The sequence below is a fragment of the Leptodactylus fuscus genome, chromosome 2 (assembly GCF_031893055.1).
Source record: "Leptodactylus fuscus isolate aLepFus1 chromosome 2, aLepFus1.hap2, whole genome shotgun sequence".
NCBI classification, from domain to species: domain Eukaryota; kingdom Metazoa; phylum Chordata; class Amphibia; order Anura; family Leptodactylidae; genus Leptodactylus; species Leptodactylus fuscus.
In genome coordinates this window covers 222445073-222472506 of record NC_134266.1, presented here as the reverse complement: position 1 = coordinate 222472506, position 27434 = coordinate 222445073, and the positions used below count along the sequence as shown (strand labels likewise).

Sequence of the window (27434 nt, the reverse complement as noted above, 5' to 3'; positions counted from 1 at the left end):
AATTGCTAAGAAAGTAAATACGTAATAAGTTATGCATCTAATTAATTCTACAACAATAATAATTGTATAAAATCATTTTAAAAATTAACCATTTTACTATGATGTTGGAATCTTTTTTCTGTACACCCAAAACTGGCCCCTAAACCAAGTCTACGACTCTGACTCCATAGGGTCATGATAATGAGCAGATTACAGAGACTATAACAGTAAGTAATAAGAAATAATTACTCGCCATGTTAATTTCTCCATCTATTGCTCTTTGACACTGAATTGTCTTGTAGGCACCGGACCATTATAGGAGGATGCCAGGGACTGCGATGGTGGGGGTGTTCAATTATTGGTTTTTCCCTCCCCCTTCCTTTTTAGGCATAATACAAGTTCCTCTTTCTCTTTTATTTCTCCTTGTTCATTAACTGATCTTTTTATTCTTAATCTTTGCTCTTCTTTCTTCTTTTCTGGGCTTAGCCTGCCTGTCCTCTCTCTTCTCTCCTCCCCCCCCCCCCTGCTTTCGGGGCGGGGCTTCTATTGGTATGCCCCGTCCTCCTAAATTGCAGCGCAGCTTGCCGGACTTCCTTTCCGGCTGCCTGAACAACCGCAAGAGCTCCGTCTCGTTGCGCATCTCAGGTATGGCTGACGAGCAGCGTTTGATCTCGGCCCTCAGGGCCGGTCTAGCGGCAGAAGGGGAAGCTTTCCTGTCGCGCCGGATTCCTCCTCAGCACCCGCGGCGTCTCTACCGGTCCCCCGGAAATCTGCTAGGCGCTCCAGGCCTCCGGAGCGCCTGAGCCCTAGCTCCTCCCCCTCTGGCCTGGCGCGGGACAGGGCCTCGGGCTCGTCTGCTGGACGTTCGTGTCGGCAGGCGGGGCCTGCCTTCCCGCGGCTCAGTGGCCACGCCCCTTCCGCCCAATCATCTCCGGCCGCCATTTTAGTTACTTCTGGCGCCGGAGAAGTGTGCAGTAATACCATGGGGTCCCGGGAATCTTTACAGGAGCCTCCTGCGGAGCAGCTTCCATTAACCCCTCCGGCAACCCAGGCAGCCGCTTTCACCCTGGCTGGGGCGGAACGGCATGCCCGTGGGTCCCAGCGCTCCTCCTCCCCATCCCCCGCCCCCTCGTCCCACGTGCTGATGGAGGCCATTAGGGCCCACATGGAGCCTGCTGCTGGCACTGCTAGCCGTCATAGTTCTAGAAGGGCTAGGGAATCGAGCACTGACTCTTCTTCATCCGCTTCCCAGGAACGTGACAGGCGTAGGCGCCATCGTTCCGACAAGCATAAGAGGGGTCATTCTTCCCGTATGTCTAAGCGCAGACGCCGGTCCAGGAGCTCTAGGCCCCGTCGTCGCCGCTCTCCATCTTCCTCTGATGATTCGTCCTGCAGTTCCCCTGGCTCTGGCAGGTCATCCCGCAGACGTTCCAAGAGGCAGGTGCCTGTGCAGCCGCAGGAGCGGTCATCCCGTGGGGCTAGCGTAGCCAGTGCGGTTCCGGGTTCTTTTGTGGTTCCTCCTGAGGTGCCGGTTGCGCCTCCATCTCATGGTGAGTTTAACTTTACTGATGCTTGGGGGGTGGGGGGTGGTGATAGTTCTAACTTACTCCCTGCCCTTAAGGCCTTGACGAAGCAGTTGGAAAAATCCAAGGATTCCAAATTAGTTACGGAGCCCCCGGTTAGAGCTAGCTTGCATAAAGAATCCTTTTTCTGTGGGGTTAGTCCACTGGGTAGTCACTTAGATGATGAGACCAGAAATAAAATTTGGTCTTGTCAGTACGTGGATATTTGGTCCTTGATCTCCGTTGACCAGCACACTGTTGATAAGGAGCGTCGTGTGGTTACGGAGAAGGCTTTGGATAGGAGGCCCAGGGTCGCGAAGACATTTGGCAATTGGTGCCAGGCCTTCGCGGTTCTGGGCAGCGTTATGGGTCAGCGGCATCCCGAACGTTGCACGGAACTATTTGTGTATTTTGACACAATTTTTTCCGCTTACAAATCTCATGGCGGAACTGCGTGGTGGAGGTTCGATGAGGAGTTCCGTCGGCGTTTGGGTATGCAACCTGACATTGGATGGGCGTTAAAGGCTACGGATGTTTGGATCCGTTTGATTTTGGCTCAGAAGTCTTCGCCCTTTCCAGGGGCGGCCTCCGGTCAGGGCGGCAGCTCCCCTGGACCGGTGGCCGTTCGGCGCCCGGGAACCTGCTGGCTCTTCAATGAAGGGCACTGCAGGTTCTTCGGGTTATGCAAGTTCCGTCATGAATGTTCCTCTTGTGGAGGAAATCACCCTGCTTCCCGTTGTAACAAGGCGGTCACCCCCTCGGCCAAGCCCAAATCGGATGGGAAAAACTCCGGTGAACGTGCGAGCGATGTCCCCGTGGCTCGACCGGTATCCCAATAAATTGGCTGCGGCGGGACTGCGTTCGGGTTTTTCCTTCGGTTTCTTTATCCCCTTTTTGTTCAGTAGGTCCCCGTTTTTTTTCTCATAACCTGAAATCGGCCCGCGAGCATCCGGATGTGTTGCGTTCAAAGGTAGCTAAAGAGGTTGAGTTGGGGCAGATGTTTGGTGCTTTTGCTTACCCCCCGTTTTTCAACTTGCGGGTTTCGCCTTTGGGCGTTGTACCAAAGAAGGAACCCGGCAAGTTCAGGTTAATTCATCATCTCTCCTACCCCAAAGGCGAATCGGTGAACGACGGTATTCTGCTTGAGGACTCTTCCGTGTCTTACGTATCCTTTGACAGGGCTGTGGACTTGGTTCGTAGGTCGGGCCGTGGCGCACTTATGGCCAAGTCTGATATAGAGTCGGCTTTTCGTTTGCTCCCGGTTCACCCTGATTGTCATCACTTATTGGAGTGCAGAGTTGAGGGACATTTTTACTATGATGCGTGCCTCCCCATGGGCTGTTCCATCTCTTGTCACTTTTTTGACGACGAGCAGACGACGAGCGGACGACGAGCAGTGCGGGTTTTTATTAGCTTCCTTTCAGCGTATGATGGGTGTTTTTGGGGTTCCCATTTCGGCCGAGAAAACTGAGGGCCCTACTACCTGTATTTCATTTTTGGGCATTGAATTTGATTCAGTGTCTATGTGTTATCGTTTACCTGAAATCAAACTCCAGAAACTTTTGGATTTGGTTCAGGGTTTTTTGTCGGCGGATAAGGTTACGTTGCGCCAATTGCAGTCGCTCCTTGGTTCCCTGGTCTTCGCTTGTCGGGTTATGCCTATGGGCAGGGTCTTCTCCCGGGGTTTATCCCTGGCTACTCGTGGTGCGAAGCTTCCATCCCATAGGATTAGCATCACGCGTCCATTAAAAAATGATTTATCGGTTTGGAAAGAATTTTTGTTGGGTTATAATGGCAGGACGTTGTGGCAGGAGCCAGAGGTCAGTAACGCGGACTTGGAGCTGTTTACCGACGCTGCTGGCGGTCTTGGTTTTGGTGCGGTTTTTGGCTTACAACGGTGTGCTGAAGAGTGGCCGGCGGCCTGGCGAGACAATGGTTTGTGCAAGAACCTTACTCTCCTGGAACTGTTCCCCATTGTGGTGGCAATTGAGATTTGGGGTCCACAGTTTCGGGACAGGAGGGTCCGTTTTTGGACAGACAATTTGAGTGTAGTTCATTGTGTGAATTCCCTTTCTTCCTCTTCCCCCCCTGTATTGTCCTTAATCCGTCACCTTGTGCTTAGGTGTTTGCAGCTTAACATCTGGTTCCGGGCTCGTCACATCCCCGGCCTGGAGAATGTCATTGCTGATGCCTTGTCCCGCTTCAATTGGCAGGTTTTTCGGGAGCGGTTGCGGCGGTGGGTGCCTCTTGCCCCCCACAGGTTTGGGACTTGGTGACCCTCGTCTAATTCCGTTACTCCAATCTTCCGTGGCTCCTTCCACTTGGACTGCGCATGGTAAGGCTTGGTCTGAATGGCTGTCTGTCTTGGGCGGGGATGCACTGTCCTCTGATGCGTCTATGTTACTCAGCACTACTCTCAGTTATTTGGGTGATCTCCGTGAGCGTGGATTTTCTGCTTCTGTTGTTCAAAAGCGATTAGCGGGTGTGGGCTTTCATCTGCGTCTGCGGTGTCTCCCAGATGTTTCCCAGGTCTTTGTTGTACGTCAGGTCCTCAAGGGTTGGAGGAAGGAAGTCGTCCGTCGTGAATGTCGCCGCCCCATTACTCATGCCATCGTGTTGCGTTTGCTTTCTTCGGTGGGTACTGTGTGCTGTTCTCCTTACGAGACGGCACTTTGGACTGCCGGTTTTTGTGTCGCCTTCTTTGGGGCCCTGAGGGTGGGTGAATTGTGTTCCCCTTCTTCTTCTTTGCCTGGAGGGTTGTTGCATGAGGATGTGGTGTTGGGTGACGGGTTCGTCAAACTTAAGGTGCGACGTTCCAAGACCGATCAGCTGGGTAGAGGGGTTTGGTTGTCTCTTTTCGCGGTCTCTGGCCCGTCCTGCCCTGTTTCGGCTGTTTCCTCTTTCTTTCGTTTCCCTTCCCCTAGTCCGTATTTTATGTTTCATCAAGACGGTTCTGTTGTCACTCGTTTTCAGTTTCAGTCTTTCTTTCGTAAATGTTTGTGTGTTCTGGGGCTTCCTCCTATGGAGTTTGCTGCTCACTCTTTCCGCATTGGTGCCGCAACGGAGGCTTCTAGGGCGGGACTCTCTGAGGGGGATGTGCAGCGGATCGGTAGGTGGAAATCTTCCTGTTATGTTAGCTATGTTCGCCCTGAGCTGGTGTTGTGATTTTCCTCTCTTGCAGATCTCCATCCTCCTCTTGTAGCTTTCCTCGGGCATTCTTACGTCTATTGGGCGGCGCTGCGTGCCGACGTTCGCCCTGGTGGGAGAAATCTTGGCTTTGTCGATTTGGACGTACTTTGGAGAGGTGTCCGCGGTCTCCGCTTGTCCCAAGTGTTGCCGGAGGTGGTCGAATTGAGCAGGCTCGCCCCTGCGGCGGTTATCCTCGTTCTTCACGCTGGTGGAAATGACTTGGTCTCCATGCGCATGGTTGAGCTATTGACCTTGATGAGGTCGGACATTGATCGTTTCTCCTCCTTCTTCAGCAATGTTGTCCTAGTTTGGTCGGAAATCGTCTCCAGGGTGTCATGGCGTTCCAGTAGGGACGCTGCAGCGATTGAGAGGTCTCGCAGGACCGTGAATTCACGGATGGCTCGCTTAGTCCGCTCGAAGGGTGGCATTGTGGTGCGTCATCGTCAACTTGAAGGGGAAAATGGGGGGCTCATGCGACAAGATGGTGTGCACCTTAACGAGATTGGGATGGACATTTTCTTATCTGGACTACAAGATGGCGTAGAGCAGGCCATGTTTCTCTTGGGTGGGGGTCGGAACCCGGCTTAGGCCCTTCGCCGGGTCCTCCTTGGCGGTTTTCCAGAGGAAATAGTCGGTCGAACGGGAAGTGGGAGTGGCCTCCCTGAAGTGAAGGGGCCAGGCGTCCGCCTTTCCGTCCCACGTTGGTTAATTTTGTTATGGTTATGCAAATACAAGTTCAAAGGTTAACCAGAAATAAATGCTGTGGCCGACCTCCAGCCCAACAAAGGTTTATCTGTTGTCACATGTCATTATTTTTGGGGTTTTACCCGATAATGGGAAGGGGACGGTATTTCGGTTTTATCCATCCTCGCAGTCTTGTAGGCACCGGACCATTATAGGAGGATGCCAGGGACTGCGATGGTGGGGGTGTTCAATTATTGGTTTTTCCCTCCCCCTTCCTTTTTAGGCATAATACAAGTTCCTCTTTCTCTTTTATTTCTCCTTGTTCATTAACTGATCTTTTTATTCTTAATCTTTGCTCTTCTTTCTTCTTTTCTGGGCTTAGCCTGCCTGTCCTCTCTCTTCTCTCCTTCCCCCCCCCCCCTGCTTTTGGGGCGGGGCTTCTATTGGTATGCCCCGTCCTCCTAAATTGCAGCGCAGCTTGCCGGACTTCCTTTCCGGCTGCCTGAACAACCGCAAGAGCTCCCCACCCTCCCTCCCCTTGGTTGTTTTTTTTTTTTTTTTTAAAAAAAAAAAAGGGAAAAGAGGGAAAATTTGGTGAGAAACGTTTGGTTAAATTTAGAAAAAAAAAAAAAAAAAAAGAAACACAAAGGAGAATTGGTGTTTTCCGTTTTGTTTGTGCTATGTGTTGTTTGATGTGTATGTTGTCGTTGGGGAACTTCTCCTGCTCGGGTTTTGCTTTCCTTTCATGGGCGCTGCCCTGATTGCGTGGTTGTGTTTTTACATGTTTTAATTTTGGTTTCTCTTTTAGTTAATCCCAGGGTTTTGTTGCAAAGTCACAGCTGACGTGCGGTTTTCCAGCGGAAATAGTCGGTCGGACGGGAAGTGGGAGTGGCCTCCCTGAAGTGAAGGGGCTGGGCGTCCGCCTTTCCGTCCCACGTTGGTTAATTTTGTTATGGTTATGTAAATACAAGTTCAAAGGTTAACCGGAAATAAATGCTGTGGCCGACCTCCAGCCCAACAAAGGTTTATCTGTTGTCACGTGTCATTATTTTTGGGGTTTTACCCGATAATGGGAAGGGGACGGTATTTCGGTTTTATCCATCCTCACAGTCTACTCTGGCTAAAGAGCACCCACTGAACAGTAGAGAGTCTACATAGCTCATCAGACACAGAAAATAACTGCATTGACTGGTTAGGAACAGTGAGAACTAGAGAATACATTCTTACTGTGCCAGAATCAGGGGAGTGGAGCCTATAAAAGGGTGCTAAGAGCTGTTGGGAAAAGACTATTTAAAGGGGTTATCCACCTTTGGTTAGATAAAAGATCAGGAGAACAAGGGGAGCACCAGCACTGAATTGTCAAAGGGAAAGAAATGGTGAGTCCTTACTTTGTGTTTTACACTATATGTAGGTATTTTTAAAATATGTAGATGCCTCTTTAAATAAACACATTTTTGTCTGCTCCTATTAAAGGCCTCCACATACCATTATTATTCGTTTAGGATGTATTTTGGACATGACAGACTCCCTTTAAGGCTCTTCATTATATACAGTGTTCCAGTGTTATTATATACAGAGTTACAGTGTTCTCTTGGTAGTGAATATGTATAATCTGCATATAGTCAGGGCAAATTTCTTGTGCACTGGAAGTGAACGATTACTATTGTCTATTACAAGACAGCAAGCAGAGATCTTGAAGACTATGCAGGAATTGATACAGGAAGTCTACTGGGAAATGGTATAACTTTGCATTTTACAAAGAATAAGGCCCCATTCACACGGGGCAAGAGGGGGCGGATTTTGGCATGGAATCCACTTCATAATCCGCCCCCTCACAATGGTGGTCTATGTAGACTGCTAGCGTTCTTTTTTCCGCTAGCGGCAATATACCGCTAGTGGAAAAAAGAAACGAGCTGCCATTCATTTGGGCCTAATCTGGAGCGGAAAGCCGAGACGGGATGCCGTGCACTGCACCGGAATCCCGTTGCGGCAGCCGTAACAGAATATGCACACACGCAATCACGTGTGAACTAGCCCTTAAGAGTTCTTTGCTGAAATCATGCAAGCGGGACTTTTCTCTCCGACTTCAGGCAGAAACCCAGCAGACACTATAATGGTTTATGGGGGGGGGGATAACCGCTTTTTAAGTGGATAGGGTTTCCGTTTTTCAGGTCCCCAAGAACCAAACCCGAAGAACAGCTAGTGTGAATGCTAGTGTGCACCTAGCGTAAGGCTATGTTCACATCTGTATCAGAGGCTCCTTCAGGAACTGCTGTCACAGATGCAGTAAAAAATGCTGGAAAAAATAGTGCAGGATACCTATACCCCAAAGGCTGCACTTTTTCGTTTTCTAAAATGGTGTATTGGATATTAATCCTACCCTTGATGCACTAGAGATAAAATATATGATCTACACCTTCCTTATTGCCTAAGTACACAAACATTAAAACAGGGAAAAACTGAAATATAGGCTGAGAAGCTTGCAATAAATTCACGTGAAGCAGCCGCACATCCATGTGCCCATTCAGAGACTTCAGCACTAAGCTGGATGGACAGCTCCCATTGGAGGCGTGAGGGAATATGACATTCTTTGTTGTTCACTGCACTGTGGGGAAAAGGCAGAGGAGGATTTACAATAAGACAGCGACAAGTGCCAGGTCTGAAGCAAATCCTGGGTACAACAGGGATTGTGCTGTAAAAATATCTAGTCTGTTTGTTGCTGATGGGGTAATAAAATTAGGTACAGATCACTTCCCAACTGTCCCGATGTATCATAGTCATTTTATAAAGAGGGAAGAAGGATGAGATTATTTGGGTCAAATACATTTGTATAATCCAGGATGATAAAATTATATATCATACAGTATGACGCATACCATACTGTATAGAAAAGAAGTGCAGGGAACATATATTGTATTTGTAGCTAGGAGCAGGGTTCTTTCTGAACCTACCATACAAACCAGGGGTGTGCCAAAGGAAGCAGTTTCACTGTGTAAGGAACCATAAGGAGGTCCATATGGCCCCAAGAAGAAAAGAAAAGTGGTGAGGAGATTGAGCTAGTTAAGTTGATATAATCTTATAAAGGGTTTACTATGTAGGATATGCTCAACATGGAGTTGGCCACATAGTTGCCTGTGCCAAGTGGTCTGACTTGGAAATATGGGTTAGTATTGCATGGTATAGGGTTTGTTAAGAATGCTAGGTACAAAATGAAGTTGGTTATATAGCTTTTGTTCTGGGGACTCTGAGAGGAGTTATGGGAACAGGAAGGGGCAGTACTTCAGATGGTAGGTAAGCCTCAAGGTAACTGGATTTGGGGACTAGGGTTGAGGTAATGCAGGGTTATTTAAGATAAAGCAGGATAGGGACAGTAGGTTAATGCTACCTGTACAGAGACACATGTTTCATAACTTTGGGTAACCACAAAGTCAATGGAGATGCACAAGCACCGCTGTCTCCTAGACTATGGGTGGACCAGGGGCAGGTGGATCATTGCCCAACGAATGAGGTGCCGCAATTAAACAGGTTTACCCAACTGTACTGTATGGTGGTGTTAATAAAGAGTGACTAACATCACAGAAATTTGCTAAAACTTGGCTAGGGAGGGGGGATGTGGATGCATGCAAAATATGAATGAACTTGATAAATATGAACAACATTTCAACCCCTTCCCCTTATACATGGACTTGGCACTAAAAAAAAGCAGCATAAAGTAAACTATTTGCACATTTTACTTATGTCTTGTTTTATTCCTGTCCTCTTGAGATCGGATGATTTTGATCTGAGGATCAATGTCAACATGCATTATCAACAGGACGTCTAAAAATTACCTGTAATTTGACATTTTTCATATGTGAAAATTACCAAATACATAGTTCTGTGTAGGGCCCTGGTTGCCTTGTTAAAGGGGTTGTCCCATGAAAAGCATCCTACCTATACTGCTAGTTTATGTGGATTTAAGGCTTTTCGCAAATACATTACTTTATCAAAACTGCTTTGTTTGGCCACTATCTTAATTTATTCACTTCATTGTTGACACTGCGATTCTATGGCTCTGGGCTTCTCTGCTCATTTCCCAAGTGATGTAGCTGCCTGCTCTCAGGGGGAGAAGGAGGGGCTGACAAGCAACGGAGCTCCTCAGATAGGGGAGGGGGGAAGTGAGAGCTCCGGGATTACTGTGCTGTCTACCTCTGTATGTAATGCAAGCTGACTCAGATCTAGCTCTGCTACATCAGTTTCAACATCAGCTTCATACTGTGGTTATGCATAGCAGATAGCAGAGCAAGTGAAACCCCACCCACCAATGTGCCGAGAAATCCAGGAAGTGAAGAGAGCATAGAGTCTTCAGGCTGCAGAACAAGAGTTATGGGAATACCCCTTTAAGCATTGTCATATTCCTTCAATCCTTCTAATCTCTTATATGATGTCGATTTGAGTCAACGGAGCACCTTCTGCTATATGTTCAATTGAAGTGCAATAAGGAGGCTATTTCACTTTCCTAAAAAGCAATTACTATATATAATAATTTTTGTAACTAGTTTTTTGGGAGAAGGGGTTACGTTTGGGGATTGTATAAAAAGATTTTAGATTTTAGGTTTTTATTGTAATGATGTAGTATAGGTACCATTTGTGTTATCTATGTTTGATTTTATCAGTTTTGACTTCTGTATGATTTTTATTATGTATTGAGCTGCTGAAACACGACACTTCCCTTTAGGGACAAATAAAGTTTCTATCTATTAAGAAAAAAGAAATTCCAATAGCCCAAGAAATAAAAGGGGAGAAGGGGTGCAAGCCTCCAGGCATAGACAAAATCTTGATAATATTTTCAGAAAATATGCAGCTCTCCAAAAATACAATAAAATATCTAATTTTACTCTATCTATCTATCTATCTATCATTATATGTATCTATCTATAATTAGTCTGATTCTTTACCCATAAATCTATATATCAGTCTGCTCAGTTCCTCCTGCTCTATAACATGCTGCCTGCAGATTGCATTGACTTTTCATTCTTTGTAACTGCACGGTCAGTTGTACACACCATGCTTTAGCTCTTGAGTACTAAAATTTTGCTATGGGAAAACATTAGCCACATAAGTAACTTTCATCCTGAACCATTTTAACAAGCACTCGGTCTGTTTGATCTAGTACACAGAGTCACCACAGATGGGATACCAGGTAATTTGGCTGCTTGCTGCTTGTGCTGCTTCTGTTACATCACACTATTCATTGAGGAATGAACTACAATGTTCAAAGGTAGCAAACAGCAAATCATCATAAAACATTACATAAATGCAGCTCCGTAGTCTAGAATTACCTGTCTAGGATCCTTACAAAACGCAAATTCATTTTGTATCTCTGGGGGCATACACTTATTTCTAGTGACATATTACCCTGGTCTTTTCTGTGCGTATTATCAAATACAACCCTGTAAAATGACAACCAATGTAGAAAAATAGAAATAAATTTCCTGCACTCAAATTAATGCTTCCAAAATATTGTGAACTTTTATTAACATCCGACAAAAACGTTTCGGTCTTATATAGACCTTCTTCAGTTTGTCTTAAAAATACAAAAGGAAATAACAAAATATAAGTGATTCCATCTCATAAATATAGTACAAATAATATACAAATAACATACAGACAATAGTACACAACAAGGTAATCAATGGTGTTAGATATGTAGCCCAAAAGGTATAAGGTATATGACATGTGCATATCTGGGTAACACCATAAAATGAGCAGGCAATAGTAGAGCATGCATAAACAGGTGAAGTAGGTGTATTCAACAAGATGATATACTGCCAAACTGAATAGGATATGTCGCCGTGCTTCTACTGAGGAATGGTGCCCAGCTTACTAGACAAAATGTTATGTCCTATGAATACATTGGTATCACAAATCCTGTACAATCTTACCGGTGGGGTATAGTGGAAAGTGGAAGCTTCTGAAATGGTCCAGGTCAGAGGGTGCAGTAGAGGTACCTCTACTGCACCCTCTGACCTGGACCATTTCAGAAGCTTCCACTTTCCACTATACCCCACCGGTAAGATTGTACAGGATTTGTGATACCAATGTATTCATAGGACATAACATTTTGTCTAGTAAGCTGGGCACCATTCCTCAGTAGAAGCACGGCGACATATCCTATTCAGTTTGGCAGTATATCATCTTGTTGAATACACCTACTTCACCTGTTTATGCATGCTCTACTATTGCCTGCTCATTTTATGGTGTTACCCAGATATGCACATGTCATAAACCTTATACCTTTTGGGCTACATATCTAACACCATTGATTACCTTGTTGTGTACTATTGTCTGTATGTTATTTGTATATTATTTGTACTATATTTATGAGATGGAATCACTTATATTTTGTTATTTCCTTTTGTATTTTTAAGACAAACTGAAGAAGGTCTATATAAGACCGAAACGTTTTTGTCGGATGTTAATAAAAGTTCACAATATTTTGGAAGCATTAATTTGAGTGCAGGAAATTTATTTCTATTTTGCTATGGCTATGAGAAGCCTTTTCCTGGCACCAAACTCCTTGACCGAGTGACGGCACATTAAGATTTTAACCAATGTAGAAAGACAGGGCTCCTATATTCGTGGTCATATCAGGTCATACTTATTAGCCACAGGTGCTCTACATCACCATACACACATACACCACTGGAAAGAGAATACAAGCGGATACCATATGCTGCAAACAAGATAAACTAGCACCATAAGAATGCATGATTTAAGCAGTGTTTTATATGTATTATCTAGCGGTATTTGTATTGAGTTATATAATTAATATTATTAGTAATATTATTAATAAATTAGGATGCTTTCAGTTTTTTTATTCTGAAAACTATGCCATTTTGTAGATGGTATAGCAGTGTTTTTTCAGTGTTCAGCATAGTAAAACAGTAAGGGCTTTTTCAGACAGGTGTGTGGTATAGGTAATACTGTTTGTGTGAGTGACAGCCTCATGTTTAGGCCAACCACTTGTTTGAGCTGAACGCCTTGAACAATAGTGATCTACAATGGTCTGAACACGGGAACTACTGTCCTATATACACAGTACACAGCAGAGTACACCTACAGTTGGGCTGAAGCTCATAGCAACATACATCACTATGATGCAGCAAGATTGACTCAGCTTCCCAGATTGACATGGTCGATCTGGGAAATTTGGTATCATTACTTTTCACCTCTTCACATTTACATACATATACTGTCTATATATATATATATATATATATATATATATATATATATATATATATATATAATCCGTATTCAACTTCACTTTCTGATAACTAACCTGGCCACAATGAGAAAATCATGGCTGGGTTTCTAACAAGTGCCAGACCATAGAAAGTTCCTGCACTCATGGTCGTATCAACTGACAACCATTGACAACAGACTGTCACTTCTAAGATGGTTAGAGAGAATCTTTAAGGCTTAAAGCCCAACATTGAGAAAATATAGTGTTTTTCCTGCAGCTGAAATGCCTCGCCATAAAACGCTGCATTTTATAGTACCTGCAAAGTGAATGAGATTCTGGCAAATCCCATCAACACACTGCAGAAAAAAAACCCACTCCGCCCACATTATTGACAATCAACACATTTTTCCTATAGGTCTAATAATGAAGAATTCAGAAGAAAAACTCAAAAAACCCTGCAATGATAGATGCTGCATTTCTCCTGCGTTATTTTCTGCAGTTCTTTTTATCTGCATTTTGCTATTTAGGGGCTTCAGCTAGTTAGTCACCCATGTGGCTCACTGCATAACTCTACCTATGTAAAAATGCTTGCTGAAGAATTTTGTGACTTTTAATTGCATCTTTATTAAAAGTTAAATTATATGGAAGAAGTCTTTGCTGGACTTTTTACACTGCAAATTATTTGGGGCCTTTGCCTATATTTCAGAAAACCTTTTAATCACTTATATTTGCAAAAATGCTTAACTTTTACTTGTCTACAGATCTAAATATGTTTATGCTCCTGGGAAAAATGTAAGTATCAAGTTAAAATGTAAATTTGCTTAATCTGTACATTTAGTTGATTATTTAATGTTGGATACCTAAGCCTCCAGAAGTGAGGATTTTGCATGACATTTGTGCAAATACAACCTCTTGACATGGTGTGAATCAAGCCTTGCCCAAATGTATAACAGTGTATAACAGTATAACACAGAGTGAGGTACTGTACTGTACTGTACCCACTCAGTGCATGCATCATCCATTTTGTGGTGGCTAAATCTATAAGAAATCTTGTGTACAAGAAGGAAGGAGATAGGATAGTCTTTAAAACTGAACTGTCAGTAATAAATAAATCTGTGAAAAGCTGTGACCACTGCATTGGTCTCTAATGCAAGCGTCCGGTAGAAAAGTAACAGCACGTGGATTTTTCTAGTATACAAGTTTCTTTAATGTATGTTATCATGCCATATTGAAATAAATAATCTCCACAGGGCAATGGCTCAAATTTTAATCTTAGTGGACTTCCTGGCAATTAAGATCTATTGTAAAGGAATTGCTAGAGGAGCCAGTAGCTGCTGGTGACCCCTGGGGGAGGGGTACGACAAGACAGTGAGCCATAAGCTTCCCCCCATCCCTGTTTACTTGCCTGAATTGTCCTAGGCGACAGAAGACAACTTAGCAGCAAAACCCTTCCTAAATATACGTGATGACATAGAACTCAGACAAGACAAACAACAACAAAAGGGAGGTCTGCTAGCCAGGGGGTCGGTAACAGTCGAGCAGTGCAGTACAGAAACGAGATCCAAGAGAACAAAGTTAAAGCCTGAGGTCAGGAATAAGAATACAGGTAACAAAACAGAAAGAGTAAATAGCCAGCACGCACAAGGCAATAGCAAGCACCAATGTGAATGTGAGCAAACAATAAATAGGAAGGAAGAACCCGCCCCAGATCTCATATTAAGTTAGGCTGCCAATCACACAGGCAAGAGTTTTCAATGAAATGGAAAGACGGCGCTCTCAGGTCACAACAGGATTTTATTCAAAAAGACAATGCTGCACAACGCTAAAAAATCGCCGCGTTTCGGGCACACCTGCCCTTTCTCAAGTGCGTAACTTCACACAAAGCTCGGTCAGTCTGGAAGATGTATACAAATTGTATGCCCTTCACACAGGCAAGGCTAACATTAACTGTTATAGGGGCGAAGGGAAACCAAGATTAAGAAGATGGGTGTGGAGGAAAATCAATTAGGTGAGGGAATAGGACAGTATTCAGACAATACAAGAAGAACCCAAAGGAAGGAATCATAGCTGGACATGCCTCCTGCGCTGCAGCATGCGGCCGGAGGATGGTGCCAAAGCCCGAATGGGTGAGGATGTTACATCTAGTTTTCCCCTCAGGGCTCAGGGAACCATAGGGGCCATTGCCCTGCAGAGATCTTTTATTCCAGTAGGACTTACAGTACTCAGCATATAATAGAAAGATATTGAATGTGTATGGCCACCTTAGCTGACTTATACAGCATATGATTTATCACCTCTCATCTAATCTCTAAATATTTAGGTATACAATCAGAGGCATACAATTGGGCCTATTAAGGGTCAAGGCGATGTCGGATTACAGCTCTGTATAAACGCAGTGTAACTCTGTAAAAGTAGTAAGAGTATAGAGCATCAAATCTTAGCTAAACTATATGATATATATATACATGTGTGTGTATATATATATATATATATATATATATATATATATATATATATACATACACACAGTATATATATATATATATATATATATATATATATATATATACACACACATTGTACATATAATAAACAGACTATAATTACAATATATATATATATATATATATATATATATATATAAATATTACACACATTGTACATATAATAAACAGACTATAATTACATATGAAGTAGTAAGGAACGTAAATGCAAATAAATCTGCCATTGATACTATGTAATTACATGGGCTTTATAGGACAGATAGACTTTATCCAAGTCATAAAGAACAAATCATGATAATCAGGCAGCTCAGAACTATGGCCATAAGGTGCCAAGATATGGATTTAGAATTCAGCTGCTGTGTCAGTGCAGAATTTTTTTACCTTCCTGAAATTACTTGTCGGGGCGGCGAATGTTTATTAATCACCTTCAAATCTTTCAATTAAGAATTTTTCACAACTGTAATCACAAAGTCAATTAAGCTGTGCAGTGGTAACTGTGCGAGCCTGTGCTGGGATTTGCTCAGGGTCCACCGCCACAGCTACGCTTTAATGTGAATTATTATTTTTCTCACTATATTTTTAATTTAGACAGAGTGAAATACATAGTAAATAATAAAATGATGTGATGGTAGATGTGGTCCGAGTGATCTGTGGACTTCGGACTTCAAGATCGATGTGCATTTACATTTCGCAGGCATAAAGAATAAATAGTGTCTAGTCACACCTCCTTAAATGGTTATCTTTGGTAAAAATTTCCCAACATCAAGTATAAGCCTCAAGAAAAGCAACTGTAGACTATATAGTTCCATTTGTCATCCATACATCAATATATGCTTTTTGTGGTTGCCAAATGCATACGAAGCATGGAAGATCTTCTAAAGTGGTTAAGGATAAGACATATACAGATATATTCCAAAAAAGGTAGATGCCAAATGGACATCTACCTGGCTGAATGACTGATGTCTTCATATCTCTTGACAAAGGGTGCACCTCACTGGTGTAAATGATAATAAATCTAGTGCACCATCCACACCCCTGTCCATGAAAGTGGCATAGGTGGTGTAAAAGAAAGTAAACAACGCATAATAAATCTACCCCATTAGGTCTATAGGGGTCTATGGACCCGTTCAACACTTGTGTCAAAGCTGTTTACATCAGAGCTATATGGGTCCACTCTACCCTTTTTACACAAGTATACTATTGCCTTCTACCCAGGAATTGGAATTTCAGTCTCTGGTTAGGCCAGCCTATGTTATGTCTTTATGTACACACAAAGATAACATTGAGTTTTGCACAAGTTGTCCCTTTTCTGTAGAAGCTCTCAAATGCTGTGTAATGTAATAGACATTTACTGTGCATATTATATGTAATTTATTATTTCTAGTAATTAAATTAATCTCTCTTGGTAAAGGCAATATCTCTATCTATTGAGCTATTTTATAGTGTCCTGTTCATCAATCATCAAAGCCCACCCACCCGATTGCTGAAGAATACAGGAATTGAGAGGAAAAGACAGCAGGCAAAGTTGCTGAAAGAGGAAGATGGAAAAACCCCTTTAATGTTTGTGGGACAAATTTTACTTTGTAATGGTACCATTTAATATTTTGTATTATGTACTGGGAAGTTGGAAAGAAATTCAGAATGGGGTAGAATTGGAGAAAAACTGCATTTGTGCAACTTTTTTATGAGCTTTGTTTTTACGACATTTACTGTACAGCTAAAATGATATGTCATTTGTATTCTATGGATTGGTACAATTCTGAGGATACCAAATTTATATAGTTTTATTTACATTTTAATTCCAATCCCATCTAAAACGTTGCAAAAAAAAAAAAAATACAATTCTTGGAGTCTCCATATTTTGGGACACGAGTGAGGTGAGGTTAGGTAGGGAGGCTAAAGCTGGTCATCCCAATGTATCACTAAAACTAAATATTGGTACAGTATGGTTGATCAGAGAGAACTGTCCATCGATATCTATAGTAGATTCCATTTAGCAGTTTTTTAGTCGGAGGAAATTAGTTGTGCCAGCTATTGGAGATTTGCATTTAATCCATGTAGCCTGGTATCTTTGTTCAGAATTATCTTTTGAAATCGTAAATGAGTCATATTGTGTATTGAAGAGATACCATCACTCCAAGAGCAATACAGGGCTATACAATTAATGCTGTCAAGGAGCTGCGTGACATAATTATCCTTTAATTAGACTAGCGTGTGAAGACACTGCCACAATGGGATGACAACGCTGACAGCTTAATAGTCAAGGACTGAGATGGTGTCTTACCACCACGGACTAATGTCCCAGAGGCAATTCATCAAGCACAATCTTAATTGTAATTATCAGTAACTATTTTTTCCCCACAGAATGAATATTTCAAAGTTTTATCAAGTTCTTTCTCAAGGACAGTAAAGTCCTTCATAGCACAGTGTGTATTATAGTGGAAAGTGCATCATCTTTGTACTATACACTACATGATGAAAATGGTTATCCACTTATTGGATCAGAATATAATGGTGCAGATTTACTAATTTGCGGTTATGACAGCATAAAGTAAACAAAAAGGGAACGCATCTTGCGGCATTTTGTCACATTTACATAAAATTTTTCTGAATTGCTTGATAAGTCGATGTGGGTTTAAGACTGTGCAGTTCCCAATCTACTTTCCTGTCCACATGATTTGTGCGGGCAGCGTGCAGCAAGCGCACGGACTCCATTATAGTCTATATAGTCTATGAGGTCCGTGTGCTTACTGCACATCGCTTGCAATTGTGTTTGGTATTCCTTTTATTGAGTCCCCATGTGGACTCCCCCGGACGGAATACCAACGCAGATGTGAACGAGGGATAACTCTGCCTTGACCAGATTCTTAAATACATGGTTAGGGTAGCAAACCTTTTCCCCAGATGCAAGTACTGTCCATAAAACTGGTTGCATGTGTTGTAAAGTTCTGCTGCTAGTGTAATATTGTTACCAGAGGAAAGGCTCTTGCTTTGGGGCAACATGGTGACCCGGTGGTTAGCACTGTTCCCTTTTCCTGGGGTCCTGGATTTGAATCTAACCAAAGGCAAATGGAGTTTAGGTTTCCTCTGGGTACTCCGATTTCCTCCCACATGCCAGAAATATACTGATAGTTAGATTGGATTCCTGTAAAACATTGTGTGTGTGGTAGCCACTGACTCTCCACAACGCTCAACTGTGCTTTGAGTATGAAGAAACAATTGGTCCACTGGGGTGATGTAAGGGTGGAATGGGTCCTGGGCTGCTCAGAAAGTACAACCCCATTTATTCATCCAAAGGTCCATGCGCCAGAATAATGTTCCATAGCAGCCCACCACATTGTGGCCTCTTCACACAATATAATACCCCTTAGTGATCCTATAATACCCCTTAGTGACACTAATAAAATTAAAAAAAACACATATACATTAGGGATGAATGAACTGGTTAACTATGAGGTCGGATTATAATGGGGCAAATAAGCAATTACTTGACATTGGGCCACCTTGCATGCTACAGCTCTGGGCTACAATCCATTTTGCCATTATTATACCAGCCCTGGTGTTTTAACCCCTGCTGTACTCTATGGGGATATCCAAATCATCCTCTTTGGCTATTTTGAGAACTCCCAATGAAATGAATGGAGAGAACTGTCCATGGATGACCACCTCTTACTACAAAGCGAAATGGGTCACCCCAATTCTCAAGATGGATGTTGCATCCATCAGACACTTATGTCCCAGATGGCAATACCTCATTAGGAATATAATATATAATTGATTGTTTAGGGGGCATTTGACATTTAGGAGCAAATAATATACATAAAAACATATAAGCCCCTGTATTACCCTTAGCAGAAGTATAGAATTTCTCTTGCTGGGAGCCTACGCAGATGTAATTAATTTACTTTTATGAATTCCTCCGTTTCTAATGTTCTGAGTAAGAGATGTTCTTTTATGGCTTTGCAAAAGCAATTTTTTTTCATGCTGACAAAACACAATGCTTTTTGCTACTTTAAGCAACAGAACACAAAGAGCCCAGCAGAGTATGTGAGTGGGTGGCTTATATAGAAACTGGGAAATTATTGAACTAGATAGCACAAGTTTCTGCTCATCTAAAGCTGGCTTATGTAGCATAGGGTTGAATGTACAACGTATTTTGACTCTTTAACATGGTCTCACTAGGTCTATGACCTCCTATTACCTGGGTTCATAGTTGTCATATGTTTTGAATTTGGAGCAACAGTCTCAAATTTTTACCAAAATTTCCAGTAATTTTGGCATATCTTTGCCTGGAAAGAGACGTGTCTTACAGACTACACACACACACACACACACACACACACACACACACACACACACACACACACACACACACACACACACACTCACATACACACATTCATATACACACACTCACATACACACACACACACTCCTGGTGATGGGGCAGTCTGTGGTTAGGGTGTAAATGTTGGTAAATGTGTAGGCTTATAATTCGGGGTATGCATACCACAGGTGGTTCATGTGATGTTAGTAGGGTACTTATGTACTTATGCAGAGCGGTAAATAGTCAACAAAGTGTATGATCACAGTCTTGAGCCACTTGCAGACAACCGTGTGCCAGGTCAGTGTGCTAGCTGGGTTTTTCCCAAATAGCACATTAACCTATACATTTCTGTGGGCCTGTGCACATGATCGTGAATTACACAGGCTGACAGTGGCGGCTGCAAAATTTGGAGCAGATCCTATGCCTGTCTGGTCTTGAAGCCCTTGCTATCCATTGAATGAATGGGTCTGCTTAAGTAAACCCGATGCACAGGCGGCACACGGATTATATCTGTCTGCCCCCTGTGCGCCGCCCATGCCATTCACAGCAAACAGCTAGCACACAGTCATCTGCAACCCGCCTTAGGGGTACTGTGATATAATTTGATTAAGTAGGGTTACTTAGCTTAAGAACCTTAAAAACACAATAGGGGGAATTCTTTATCCTATCTGGAGTTTTGTGACATAGATGGCCGATATTATGGCACACATTTATCCCTATATACAGCAGCCTTACCAAAGGTACTTAGAGGAAGTAACTTACTTTCTGGTGCTTCTAATGCCAGATAGGATCCTGTAACAAATCGGTGAACGAGGGCAGATTTTCCACTTTTGATGTTACCCACAACACCCTGTAGAGGAGAAAAACATATTAAAGACAAATCTTACCACAATGAAGTTTCTTGTGTTTGCTTAAAATGAAGAGTATAGAAGATAATCTGAAGATACAGTAAAGTACTTGTTACAGACCCTAAGATTATCAAAGAGCTACTGAATATTTTGGTGTTTGGGTCTCCCAAAGGCATTTTACCAAGGAATATCCTATGACTGACCCATCTATACAGTACTAGTTGAATACAATGTGAGTATCTCAATCGTTCTTGCATTACCCCATAACCACCATTTTGAATTACACCAAACCATCTACGGAAAGTGTCAGTGACTGCAGAGCAAGGTTTAGTTCCTCTTCAACATGGTGCTGCAGTGTTATTCCGATAGCTGCCCTTATGTGTCTTACTGAACGGAGTTTCCCTTTAATGCCCATTTGCTGCTCCAGTATAGTCCATCCCTCTAGCCAGCAATAGTACAGTCTGCATATACCCTGTAATCACTTCCCTTTGCACCCTATGGGCTTATAATGGTATTACCCATAGTTTATATGAGTCCCTGGGTACCTTATATTTGGTTGCTTTCTTTGGAACTTCCTGCCTTCCCACCCTATAAGGGTCAGTTCACACAGAGGAATTTGCTGTGGATTTGGGGGCGCCCCCGAATCCGAAGCGTATTCCTCCCGAATCTGCCTCTCATTGTTTTCAATGGGAGGCAGAGATCGCAGCAGGATGTGGAAAAAAGGACCGCCCTACTCGATTATGCTGCGGATTCTGCCCGCGGGCTCCACAGCTTGAGACTCCTTCGTGATTAGGCCCATACAGAGGAATTTCCTCTTCATTTTTTGCCATGTGAACAGACCCTTAAGGATTTTTTTATTTCTCAATGTTGTATATTATGGTCTTTTATTATTCTTAGTTTTTTTGCAGTGCTGCCTTATGACAAATCACGCCTGGCGTTTTACGGGCTTTGTGGAGATGAACTTGTGAAGGCGGACTTGCTCACTGACCATAACACCTCAGCTCCTGTGATAAGTTTATATGATATGCTAATGGTTTTAATGAGGCTATGACTAAGAAGCTCATGCCCTCAAACACGTAAGCGGTCCAAACATGAGATGTTTTCCATTTTATATATGCTTGCTCACATTTTTTCATGATAATTAAAAGTTAAGTTCATATTTATTATCCAACTTTTTTGTTTGCTGGATATATTTTTTCTGTGATTGTATTATTTGCACACCCCTAACCAAGGGCTTATCCTGTACAGTTGGACATTGGAGCGCGATCCACGACTGTGACCATGGACATGTGAGTGGGCTGTGTATGTTTGCTAATTTTTACATAATGGTTTTAATGGTTCACTCTGTCTTTTCTAGTATCCTCATCATAATATGACTAATATGTAGAAAGTAAGTCAGTCTAAAAAAAGTAGACAATAAAACATATTTCTTTAATAAAATATATTACAAATTTTCTTGTATTAATAAGTACTCATTTGTAGAGATGAGCAAGTAGTATTTGATTGAATACCTCCCCTGCATAGATATTGGTGTAAAAAAGCACCAGGGATGTTGAATTTTTACTGCGTTTATCATGTGGTATTCAACTGGGTGCACCAATATCCATGCAGGGGAGGTATTCAATCGAATACTACTCGCTCATCTCTATTCATTTATGCAAATTTTCTTATACCCGGAGGTACACTTTAAGTTGGCCTGAATCTAACAATTTCACTGGAATTAGCCATATATGTAATGTTTAGGGGGTTCTCCTCAATATGACCTAAAAGCAGGTGGATTTTCAACTGAACTATATTTTTGTCAGTGGCTTACTACTGAGAACACAGGCATGCTCAGGATATATGTGTAACTATGTTATGTGTATGGTCTGCTTTAATATGTTAGGCTAAGGACACACATGGGATAGGACTACAGTGGAATGACCATAGCTGACTTCCCGCAGTGGACCTGACCATGGCAATAAACTGTTGAAATCATCTGGTTATGGCCGCAGCTTTCAACCATTCTATAGCAGAAGTGGAAACCACAGGAATAATTTGGACATGCTGTGGCTTCAAAGCCCACATTGTAAGACCCTTTTCAGCGTATCGATGGGTCTTCTACTTTACATAGCAGAGGGTTAACAGTTGTCGATTCTGCCATGGCTAATCCACAGCACACTTGCCCCATGTGTCCCCAGTCTAACATAATCTTTTCTACAATGTTCAATTCTTTTATACAACTCTGTGAATTATTTCTTTTTTAATTTAGACAAAAATGAAGTCACAATTCCTGACTCCAAGGCCTTTTATAAGTGTTCAGCAACCTTCTCTTTGTGCAGACAGTATTAGTCATCTCACAATCAATAGCTGTTATTGTCTTTCATGTACAGGATTGTGGTTTTACGTCTTTATGTCTGAACAGTATTTTTCTTGATTATGTCAATTAGTAATATTGCTTGTGATCAGGCAGCAGAACATAATAACTTTAGAAGAGTCTGTATAAGTATGCCGACAAATAATTGCAGTACTATGACCTGGCCAAGATCAGAAGAATTTATACATCATATACAGTATACAGGATCTAATAAGTTATTTAGCCTGTGGTAGGTATATACTGTATTGTCAGTGTATTCACAAATATCAGCCTGAATGATCTTGTATAGCTGTGGAAGACAACCAAAGAGTTTAGTTATAATAAGCCAAACTAGATAAGGGATAAGGTCCTTCCTCCCAACTGCGGTCAGGCTGTATAATCAACATCAGGCTAAGCGAAGGTCACTCCACACAGAGAACTAAATGATCCTGAGTGTTTCTTTTCTTTTTAGTTGATATGACTACTAGTATCTTTTCTATCTGCTATTCTGAGCTTGTATATGTTTTCTAGTAATATGGTACCGTATTATCCATGCTGCTGTAACACACTGAATTTCCCTATGGTGAGACTATTAAAGGATGATCTTATCTTATCTTATCCATGTCCCACCCCATTTACTCTCATGCACAAAGCAAAGTAACATAAAGAAGGCTATATAAGGGCACACAGACTTCCTATGGTTCTATATAATGGTGTTATATGGTGTTTGGTGCTGTACTATGGAATTATCCTTTTGAAGAAGTATATTAGCTCCACAATATAGTATCCAATCCTCCTAGATTTTTAAGGAATCTGAAAAACAAACCCTCTGTATACAGTAAAGAAGTACCATTTAATCAAATGTCATGTACACATGGGCACTATCTTATGCCCTGCCCAGTTAGTCAATGGCTGAAGGGAATCACTACTTTGGCCAGTGAGTGGCATTTCTGGCCATGGAGCAATGCTTATCTTCCTTTTTTTTTTAACTCATTCTGCCCCTTTTACAAAACATTTAATCATGTCAGACAACCCCTTTAACTGCATATTGTAACTCCAGAAGCGCTTTTATTTGTGATCCACCAGCTAGGATATGGTACAGCATATACTGGACACATGAAAATAAAAGCTGGGCATGTTAGGAGAATACAGCATAAAAGACTTACTACTCGTATTTCAGGTGTAGCTCGACTGAGAGTCCATTCCTGGCTGTTCATTACACATTCTGCAAAGAAAAAATAATATTACGTTTAATAACTCAAGTCTTATAGTTTACACCACAACATCACTATAAGTATCTGCTTATATGTAACTTAAAGGGGACCTTTCACCAACTACACCAAGGTCAACTCTTTGCATCCCTCAATAGCCTCCACTCCACTTATTCGGGTGCAGTTGGAATCTAGCCCCCTTAGTTCCAGAACAATCAGTGTATTTAGTTTTAGCACCCATTATTGTAATTAGGTTCTGTAATGTCAGGTGGACGGTCCAAGGATAAGGCAGATAGTCTGGGACCACCCATGACAGTACAGAGCTTAATCAGTGTATCTGATGCTGAAACTAACTAAACTGATTGCTCAGGACCGGTCATGGCTAGAGAAAAAATTCCAACTATGTTGGAATCAGTGGAGCGGAGTTGGTGGATCTGATGAAAGAACCAATAGACCTTCTGATACACAGACACAACATGTAGTACATTTCAGACATGTGTACAGCCAATGTGTACAAAAAGTCAACCATTCTAATAAACCCAATTTTTTTCCAATGAAATCCAATTTTCCAGAATAGACACCATAGTTAGAGATGAGCGAACACTAAAATGTTCGAGGTTCGAAATTCGATTCGAACAGCCGCTCACTGTTCGAGTGTTCGAATGGGTTTCGAACCCCATTATAGTCTATGGGGAACATAAACTCGTTAAGGGGGAAACCCAAATTCGTGTCTGGAGGGTCACCAAGTCCACTATGACACCCCAGGAAATGATACCAACACCCTGGAATGACACTGGGACAGCAGGGGAAGCATGTCTGGGGGCATAAAAGTCACTTTATTTCATGGAAATCCCTGTCAGTTTGCGATTTTCGCAAGCTAACTTTTCCCCATAGAAATGCATTGGCCAGTGCTGATTGGCCAGAGTACGGAACTCGACCAATCAGCGCTGGCTCTGCTGGAGGAGGCGGAGTCTAAGATAGCTCCACACCAGTCTCCATTCAGGTCCGACCTTAGACTCCGCCTCCTCCGGCAGAGCCAGCGCTGATTGGCCGAAGGCTGGCCAATGCATTCCTATGCGAATGCAGACTTAGCAGTGCTGAATCAGTTTTGCTCAACTACACATCTGATGCACACTCGGCACTGCTACATCAGATGTAGCAATCTGATGTAGCAGAGCCGAGGGTGCACTAGAACCCCTGTGCAAACTCAGTTCACGCTAATAGAATGCATTGGCCAGCGCTGATTGGCCAATGCATTCTATTAGCCCGATGAAGTAGAGCTGAATGTGTGTGCTTAGCACACACATTCAGCTCTACTTCATCAGGCTAATAGAATACATTGGCCAATCAGCGCTGGCCAATGCATTCTATTAGCTTGATGAAGCAGAGTGTGCACAAGGGTTCAAGCGCACCCTCGGCTCTGATGTAGCAGAGCTGAGGCTGCACAAGGGTTCAAGCGCACCCTCGGCTCTGATGTAGGAGAGCCGAGGGTGCACTTGAACCCTTGTGCACCCTCAGCTCTGCTACATCAGAGCCGAGGGTGCGCTTGAACCCTTGTGCACACTCTGCTTCATCAAGCTAATAGAATGCATTGGCCAGCGCTGATTGGCCAATGTATTCTATTAGCCTGATGAAGTAGAGCTGAATGTGTGTGCTAAGCACACACATTCAGCTCTACTTCATCGGGCTAATAGAATGCATTGGCCAGCGCTGATTGGCCAGAGTACGGAACTCGACCAATCAGCGCTGGCTCTGCTGGAGGAGGCGGAGTCTAAGATCGCTCCACACCAGTCTCCATTCAGGTCCGACATTAGACTCCGCCTCCTCCAGCAGAGCCAGCGCTGATTGGCCGAATTCCGTACTCTGGCCAATCAGCACTGGCTAATGCATTGTATTGGCGTGATGAAGCAGTGCTGAATGTGTGTGCTTAGCACACACATTCAGCTCTACTTCATCGGGCTAATAGAATGCATTGGCCAATCAGCGCTGGCCAATGCATTCTATTAGCGTGAACTGAGTTTGCACAGGGGTTCTAGTGCACCCTCGGCTCTGCTACATCAGATTGCTACATCTGATGTAGCAGTGCCGAGTGTGCATCAGATGTGTAGTTGAGCAAAACTGACTCAGCACTGCTAAGTCTGCATTCGCATAGGAATGCATTGGCCAGCCTTCGGCCAATCAGCGCTGGCTCTGCCGGAGGAGGCGGAGTCTAAGGTCGGACCTGAATGGAGACTGGTGTGGAGCGATCTTAGACTCCGCCTCCTCCAGCAGAGCCAGCGCTGATTGGTCGAGTTCCGTACTCTGGCCAATCAGCGCTGGCCAATGCATTCTATTAGCCCGATGAAGTAGAGCTGAATGTGTGTGCTTAGCACACACATTCAGCTCTACTTCATCAGGCTAATAGAATACATTGGCCAATCAGCGCTGGCCAATGCATTCTATTAGCTTGATGAAGCAGAGTGTGCACAAGGGTTCAAGTGCACCCTCGGCTCTCCTACATCAGAGCCGAGGGTGCGCTTGAACCCTTGTGCAGCCTCGGCTCTGCTACATCAGAGCCGAGGGTGCGCTTGAACCCTTGTGCAGCCTCGGCTCTGCTACATCAGAGCCGAGGGTGCGCTTGAACCCTTGTGCACACTCTGCTTCATCAAGCTAATAGAATGCATTGGCCAGCACTGATTGGCCAGAGTACGGAATTCGGCCAATCAGCGCTGGCCAATGCATCCCTATGGGAAAAAGTTTATCTCACAAAAATCACAATTACACACCCGATAGAGCCCCAAAAAGTTATTTTTAATAACATTCCCCCCTAAATAAAGGTTATCCCTAGCTATCCCTGCCTGTACAGCTATCCCTGTCTCATAGTCACAAAGTTCACATTCTCATATGACCCGGATTTGAAATCCACTATTCGTTTAAAATGGAGGTCACCTGATTTCGGCAGCCAATGACTTTTTCCAATTTTTTTCAATGCCCCCGGTGTCGTAGTTCCTGTCCCACCTCCCCTGCGCTGTTATTGGTGCAAAAAAGGCGCCAGGGAAGGTGGGAGGGGAATCGAATTTTGGCGCACTTTACCACGTGGTGTTCGATTCGATTCGAACATGGCGAACACCCTGATATCCGATCGAACATGTGTTCGATAGAACACTGTTCGCTCATCTCTAACCATAGTATATCAAGTAGATAAGTCATGAGTGTCAATTGGTAGCTTGGTGGCAGCTAAAAGTCCCAGTATTTGCATGAAATATCAGGACCCTGTTCACCGAAAAAGTCAATACCTGTAAGTGGTCCCTATATACTAAGATACGTGTTCTTTGAGATTACCAAAACTCCTTTGCTTTCTGTTGATAAAGTGAATGGGCACATGTCATCTAAACACTGGGACCCAGTTGCCGGAGTCTACTGTCTAATCCATTGACATGTTATTGTTTATTTTAGGAAAACCTAGGAACATAGTATCACCGAAGAAAGAATATATGATGTTAATATACTATACCAAGCAAGTGCAAAAAAGCTAAACATTGACTTGTTTATAAATGTTTTTTTTTAATAAATTGTTTGTATATGTAG

The 27434-nt window shown here is 43.0% G+C and overlaps 1 protein-coding gene across 1 annotated transcript in view; it reads right to left on the bottom strand.

Annotated features, from left to right (window-relative positions):
• Positions 1–27434, bottom strand: part of AGAP2 (ArfGAP with GTPase domain, ankyrin repeat and PH domain 2) — a 166847-nt gene that overhangs the window by 70744 nt on the left and 68669 nt on the right. Inside the window, exons 2-3 of the mRNA XM_075265599.1 lie at positions 23823–23881; positions 20236–20323 (exon numbers count right to left, since the gene is read on the bottom strand). Coding sequence (XP_075121700.1) covers positions 20236–20323; positions 23823–23881 — 147 coding nt within the window. The remainder of the gene's footprint in view (positions 1–20235; positions 20324–23822; positions 23882–27434) is intronic.